Genomic DNA, 7874 nt, shown 5'->3' on the forward strand with positions numbered 1-7874 from the left:
AGTCAATCAGTTTGGATGATCTAAAGCTGACCTATCCCCTCTAACAACCACGTTAGTTGATACAGATATAAGCCCCACCACCTCCTTCGTGGACAGGTTGCGCTTGTAAACACAATAGACACAGAGCAGCGACAGAGCACAGTGTCCAGAACTCGGAGGAGAAGCAGAAAGATGAGGTGACAAGGACACATACATAGTTTGGCAGTTTTTTTGGAGATTTAATTTCTTACCCAAAACGGAAAGTAAATATCCATTGTGTAAATATGTCTACAAGACGTGCAACACCACAAACTTTTATTATTTAATCAGACCCATTTGCCAGATTTATTTTCTTTTTGATTTGATCAAAATTGTATTAGGGTAAAATGTTAATTAAAGCGGTTACACTTGTTCGTTATTGATCACAAATGGAAATCATTCAACTCAAATTGCATAATGCATAATATTAATTTATTTATTTTTAAGATGGCGTGAATTGGCAGGACTTACTGTATTATATAATGACTATTCAATAAAAAAACATTATAAATCGACATGCATTCATGATTTCATTCTTTATATAGCCTGCCTATCAATTGTTTTTAATCTCAATAGATACAGATAATATTTGACCGGAATTTCTCCTATTTGTCCCGGACATTGAAATCTTCCACGACAAGTTGACCGGCAGCAATTTTTTCTAACGGAAACTCTGAGCACAGTAGACTCAATCAACACTCAAGAAATTTGGAGTTACCTGCACCCCTGGATGTAGTGCAGGAGGCAGGGGAGATGGTGTCACTGTACAGTGCAGGGCTGTCAAAGCCGCTCACGCTGGCAACTTAAGAGGATTGCTGGAGGTTACGCAACAGCCTTAGCTGCTAGTTGGCACACTCTCACCTCTCCTCCGATGTAAAAGTCGTGGAGTATTTCTATATTAAATTATTGGGGGACGGGGGGTGTCATTGGTCGCTGGAACGAGATCCCTTATTGTCTGCCTTCAAATATTAGCAAGCTCAACCCCACCAATATACATAACAAACGCTTCCCCACGTCTCGCTTAGTCTGAGCTCTGTCCAGGCTCAGTGCAAGATTAATACTTAACTGGGAAAACACACAGTCTTTATACAGCCAGCACGGAAGTTACAGCTATGCTTTATGATGTAAAGCTTCATGACGTCATTTACTGGAACGTGCTTCGCCGGCCACACGCCGTTCCAGGTGCAATCGTACAAGTCTGTTATTGCACACCAGAGTGGGATACTGCATCAGATGTAAGAACAAGGGTGTGGTTGAGGAGGGATTATGAAGCGTGTAATGATAATGATGATGATAATGAATCTAACAATTGACATAAGGCTTGGGCAGATTTACCATTAAAACTTCAATCGGCGATGCACTCCATCGAATGCGGTTGACAATGATGAAGACGATTTTTATTCTATTTTTTATCCGCCGGGAAAAATCCGAGCATTGAAACGGTGTAAGTGGTGTAAGTGCAGTTTACTGTGCTCTGAAACTGGAGCGGAGAGGGGGAGAGAGGGCGGAGGCTGTCCACTCTCTCCGTCCAGAGCGTCTAGTAACCACTTGTGATCAGATCTTACTTCCCCGTTCTATATGCAAATCTTGTGATTATAACATAGTGATATATAATGTAATCTCAGAGAAAAAGATTTTGATTTTATTTCCTGAGTTTCTTACTTGTATGGAAGACAAAGAACATAAACCTACCTCAGGGAATTAGAGGAGTTCGTTTTTTTCCTCTTTTCCTCCATACAGCAGTGGACCGTGCGCAGGTCCCTGACTCTCGTGTTTTTATTTTAGATCTATTTATTTCTGTTTGTTTCGTACATGTATTAAACTTTTTTTTTTTTTTTTTTTTTTTAAACATACCTGAGTTAAGGGACTGTCCTGTTACTTCCGATGCTTTCCGTCTGCCTCCCATTACTATGGGACTTAATTTAGTTAAAAAAAAAAAAAAAAAAAAAAAAAAAAAAAGATGTTTTTGTGTTAATACTTTACTTGTAAATAATAAATCGTGCACTTCTGTTACAGGGAGACCGCATTTACCACATAACATAAGGTTACGTTCTATGCACGCAGGCAAAGATAAAATCCTCAATTGGAATTTTGCAATCGTCCATTTTTTTTTGCCCTAGACATTTTGTATTGGGAATATTCTCCAATACCCTATTTCACCCTGTAGAGTGATTCAGAATGATATTCAGCATCCTACCACATGACCAGCCTGTGGTAACCGGACGGCCCAGCCCACTGCGCTTCAGCATCTCAATAGCTCCAGTGGAAACATTGGGACTTCTGTTTCACATTTGGCCCCTAATTAAAGCCCCAAAAACCAGACTGAAAGCAAGACAGAATTCTGTCTCATTGTGTACTATCCCATCTACCGCATACATTTTTTCTCAAAGTGTGGGAATTTTCCAGTACCAGCTCTATGACAAGAAACATCTACTCCCTTGCAGTCCACAAACTGCACCACCAGAAGAGTTAAAGATGTCTCTCTGAAAAGCTTGTCAATCATTAGGAAAGGACTGGACTGCATCCCAGCTGACTAGGAGCGTGAGGCAAGGAGCATGTCTTTTGAGGTGGGAGGCTTTAGAAGTGGGAGGAAACCCACACAGACCCCATGCGGACGGATACCACAAGGCAAGATTCAAACCCAGCTCTCTGGAGCTGTGAGGTAATGCCGCTACCCACTTCACCGCTGTGACGCCCTCTGGAGAAGCACAGGGCAGCCCACATAAGTAGCCCGAAGCTTCAGTGCTCCTTATGTATCCTGTTGGCTTACTCTACACCCTCAAGATATAACCTGCTACTGTATGAAGGCTGCACTTTTGTTGCTGGTCATGTTTTGAATCTGATTAAGCAGTCGCTCATAGTGGCACTCTGTCAGGAGAGCCTGCGTCTCACTGATCGTTTAACGGCAGTGAGAGAGACTAATGTACTGCAGCATTTCCTTGCAAACCAAGCGGACAGGAGTAGAATCGCTGCAAAGGGCTGGAGGGGGAAGTTTGACCGACCGACCGGGAGGGTTGGTACAGGAAGCTTCCTTTACACGCAGGGAGTCCCTAAGTGTCGGGCAAAGGGACAGGCGTCCAAAAACGCACATTCCTAAGCTGATTCAGCACATGTGACTGGAAGTTTTCCTCGCTGACAGCGTATCCTGGTAACCCTCACGCACAGACAAGGAACCCCCGCAGACATAGCTGACATTTTATCTGTGCAGGGGAAAGAGATAGGCCTCAACTCCACACAAGTATTCCTAAAATGTGGGGCCTCTCTCTCTCAGTGCTCCTTCTGTCACAGAGTGAAATATTGGTCCCGCTGGCGAGCCAGTCTGCGGGCAAATGGCTGGGATCTAATTGAATTATCCCTCTTCTCACTGTATTGCTTAGACAATGCAAACACACGCTCCTGCTGCAACAAAGGCTGGTTTTGTGCCTGCAATTGCTGGCGTTTTCTCAGGAGACTATGAGGAGCATGAGGGAGTATATGTGTGTGTGTGTGTGTGTGTGTGTGTGTGTGTGTGTGTGTGTGTGTGTGTGTGTGTGTGTGTATTGCAGTTTGTACCGTGCCACCGTTAGAAATCTGCACATTTGCCTGGGAATATGTAACTTACACGCTAAATGTTATGCATGCACAGGTGTGTGTATCTTTGTATGTGCCTGTACACGCTCTGAGAAAAATTGTTCCAAATAGCTTTGATTTTACAGGACAAATACTTGTGGGAAGGATTTTGGTGTGTGTGTGTGTGTGTGTGTGTGTGTGTGTGTGTGTTGTTGCAAGGGATTACCGTGCAAGTTGTGTGCCCACAGCAAGGCTCACGTGAGGAGCAGCTCAGCCGGGCCGCTTTGATTGGACACTGGCATGTGTGTATCCTTTATCGGCAAGTGAATTAAATCTGGCCAACAGCTGAGTCAAGGCAAACCGGCCCTACGAGCGCATCATTCATTCAGAGCTGTTAGCCTGTCCTGTGCCTGTGCTGAATAATGCTTCATCCAAACCCAAATGTTCCATATAAGCAGCACCTTCTGAATGCAATTACTACTCCACAGTGCAAGATATGTACAGGCTGAGATGTCAATTATGTTTCCCCTTTTTGGTTTTTTTGCTTAGACACAATTTGTGGAAAACACTGCAAATAGCATTAGTCCACTGCTTGTCATTCTAACTCTGGATAAGCCTGGCTTTTATGGAATTTCCAAGGTTTAACTTTATGCTGATATTTACCACCATATCTGCTTGTGAATTCAAAAGCTCACACTTAAGAATCCAAACTGCGGCTCATTACACTTAACTACCTTCGAACGATACCAGAATGATATCATATGAAGCCTGGTTTTTCTAGTGATATCATACCACTGTAACACCCCTACGTCAGTGTTCTTGGATGTGGATGTGTGGTGACGTATGTGTCCCAAAGCACGTTATGCTTTGTGAAAAATCATACCATTCGTTGTGAAAAATGCCACAAGGCCGTCTTCTATTCACCGCCCCATGACATTTCCTTGGCAGGCTCACAAGCGGCGATAGCCTAGAGATCAGATCGTACCTTGTTGCAGTAGAGCATCCAGACCTCATACAGCCTCTCCTCTGATGCCATGGTGCGCTGCCACAGGACGGTCTTGCTGTCTCAGAGGTCACTCCTCTGGATTCATCATTTCCAGTTCCGCCTCCGCATTTCTGCCCCTGGGATATTCACTGCTCAGGCCCAAATGAAAGACCATCCTCCATGAATTTATTTTAAATGGTTAGGGGTTTTTTTGGGTTTTTTTTTTTTTTAAAGAAACCAACAATTATTCCACGATTCTTTCCCCCCCCTCCTCCTTCTCCTTGGACCAGCTGAGGTTATTCCAAGTGTTTTGCCTCCACGTCAGAGTGCTTCTGGGACAGGCTTTCCTTGTGTAGACCCTGAGGAATGACAATACGAGCCAAAACAGAACAGCGCAGGAAAATAAGGGTAGTTAGTTACATATTCAGAAGAGAGCAGACCCTCCAGCAAACTAACAAAGTTGAACGTTAGCTGCCAATTGTTTTTAAACCAATGTATTTGCGTTTTCCCCCTTCCAAGCCGCCTCCTCCTACTCATGTGACATTAACGCCAATGTGCACATTAAGCGCCTCGTTCACATTCCAAACCCCTGGCTCAACCTCAACACACTTGGATGTGCTTCTCGATTTGAACACGTACAGACGTGCGAGAAAATAAGTTAAATGGATAACGGCATCGAAAGCGGCTCACCTGGGTACAAGGGAACAACTGTCACACTGGCGTTTCGATACTTCTCGCCGCTGGGCGAAGACGTCAGCGACGCGGTCTCAAAACAAAGTCCGTATCCGGTATCGACGAGATTTTCAAAATAAATACCCCCCCCCCCTTTTTTTTCACGCGTCTTCGGTCAGAAAGAGGTAGAATAATAATGTATAATGATATAATAATATTATAATAAAAAAAATATATATATATATATGTATAATTAAAAATACGGAAGAATTGTCAATATGGAATAAACCTCTGTATCAACGTTTCTCGCCCTGTCAAAAATCGGAAATGTTGCATGATTGCACACAGAATAGAAATCTGTGCATATACTGCGCCAATGTCGTTGTATTTTACGAAATGTTTTTTGTTGTTTTTTTTTATTTACACACTGTATAAAAGCGATTCAAGTCGCTCTCTTACCTTTGCGTTCGTTGATGTTTATAATTGGACTAAATGTGCAATCAATTGCTTTGTCAAGGAAACGTCACAATCTTCGCATGTGAGCGCGTGGTGTTTTTTTGGTGCATTGTATATGTTCAAATGTGATTATAATCGACTGTACACGGTTCATCTTTTCTATTTTTATTTCCTGTAGGTGCTGATGTGCGCTTCTGTGACACTGCAGTTCATAAAGTCCTATATAGTCAATGGGTTTCGATGTTATATGTCAGCTTTGCTTCACATTTGTCGTTTTAAAACACAACATTTTAATGTGACTGTGAATAAAATAGAAATGAAATCCCAAATATGCAAAAAGGTTGATCAAGCAGTCAGTCATGCACGAAAAGGAGCTGACTGATACGTGGGTAAACTAGCAAAAATGACCGACGCGTTGCAGTTTGGGCTTTTAATTTGGTAGGCAAAAAAACGGAAACATTACACACCTCTGCAGTTTCTTATTTAAACTGTCCGTGTCCACTGGTTCATTTAACAGTTGCAAATTTCAATTAAAGTTACTATTATGTGTTTACTTGCTGGTATCTTTAATAAAAAAAAAAAAAGAGCGATATGTTTCGCAAAGTCGAGCGACGTGTCGTCACTATTTTCTCTGTTTGTGTTTACGACAGCTTGTCTGCTTTACGTTGTCGATGTGGAGCTAGGTCACTAAGGGCGGTGCTTGGTTGCCAAGGACATCCAGCAAGGGTATCTTGTGCTGCATTCCATTACGACCTGAACTCGGAGAAATGTCCACATTGTGCTCGGAAAGGCGCCAAGGACAGGACATTTAAGTCGGAATCGGAGAATTCCAAGTCGGAATTTCGAAGCGGATCGCTCGGGCTTGGTTTTTGCCAAACAGGCCTGCTAAACAAACAGCGATTTACTGCGGGCGTCAATGTTTAAAAAAAAAAAAAGAATTGGAACATTTATCTGGGAATTTGAGACTCAAAACTGGGAGTGTGCGATTTCCGACATAATACAATGCAGCATTGGTCGAAGGTTATTGTGTGCCGCTCACTAGCTCTTTCAGAAAAGAACCACTGCCTTGACAGATCATTGTTTTACAATCTAGCCCCAAAACCACAAGTTTGGACTTGACATAAAAATGCAGACCAAAATAATCATTAAAAAAAAAGCCAAAAGTTATGTATATTTAGACTGATGTTCAGAACGATATTATTCTAACTATATAAACTATCACTATAAATGTAAGTGTCTTAAATTGTAAGATGGTGTGTTCAAGATATATATCGATGGCTATAAATGATTCCTATCCTTAAAAAAACCGCGTACGGTGTATTTTGATTATCTTGAGCTATAGATAAAGGAGCCCCTTAATTATTATTCTAAATATCTCACTCCTATTTATTACTCATATTCATATTATTTGCTTTGTGAGATACTCCCGTGTGTTTATTGTGCGGCGCTCTCACCTCTTGTTTCTGCTGAGGCAATTCATCTTTGGCAGTCTTTCTCTGGCAATTAATGAAAGGACATGTAGACTTCTAAAGATGTCTGCTTCTTTGTGAAAATGTTTTGCCGTTTTTCTTTATTGTATTATATCTATGATGGTTCTATGTATTTCATTGGATAACTGTATGTTTATTGTCATTGAGGTATGCTATGTGATTTGCATATCCATGATTTTGTGATTTCTAAGTTATCAAAAAAATGTTTGAAAAAAAAAATAATAATAAAGTAATAATTATATTTTTGCTGCTGATGGCGAAAGAAAAACAGGCAAAGTTGACTCCACACTATCATGAGTATCTTCTCCCTTGAGCGTTAAGTCCAGCTGTGACTCGGCTGTGATGGCGTTTTGTGTGGATAAATGGATTAAACGCCAGCGCTGCCAGAAAAGTACATAATAATTCCTCCCTCGAGGGAGAGATTTTCAAACAAGGGAGACCATTTAATTTGAATATTCATCCGGGCAAGGTCAACGCCTTAGAATAAAAGCTTTCGTGCTGTAAATTTGGGATAACAGCCGTAACCTTGATTCGAGTGGTCGGGCTATGTGTCATAACATATTAAAGTCTGATGAATTAAATGTGAAATAACAAGGATCTCATAAACTCAAATGGTGCAAAATGGCAGCTCGAATGTGAGTCTCACACACACACACCCCTATACTGATCTTGCAAATGAACCATGACAAAATATAGAAATCAGG

General features: G+C 41.7%; 1 protein-coding gene across 1 annotated transcript in view; it reads right to left on the reverse strand.

Annotated features, from left to right (window-relative positions):
- Positions 1–4723, reverse strand: part of nbeal1 (neurobeachin-like 1) — a 66625-nt gene extending 61902 nt beyond the window's left edge. Inside the window, exon 1 of the mRNA XM_079996809.1 lies at positions 4553–4723. Coding sequence (XP_079852935.1) covers positions 4553–4603 — 51 coding nt within the window. The 5' untranslated portion in view covers positions 4604–4723. The remainder of the gene's footprint in view (positions 1–4552) is intronic.
- Between the last annotated feature and the right edge of the window lie 3151 nt (positions 4724–7874).

The sequence above is a fragment of the Zeus faber genome (genome assembly GCF_960531495.2).
Source record: "Zeus faber genome assembly, chromosome: 2".
NCBI classification, from domain to species: domain Eukaryota; kingdom Metazoa; phylum Chordata; class Actinopteri; order Zeiformes; family Zeidae; genus Zeus; species Zeus faber.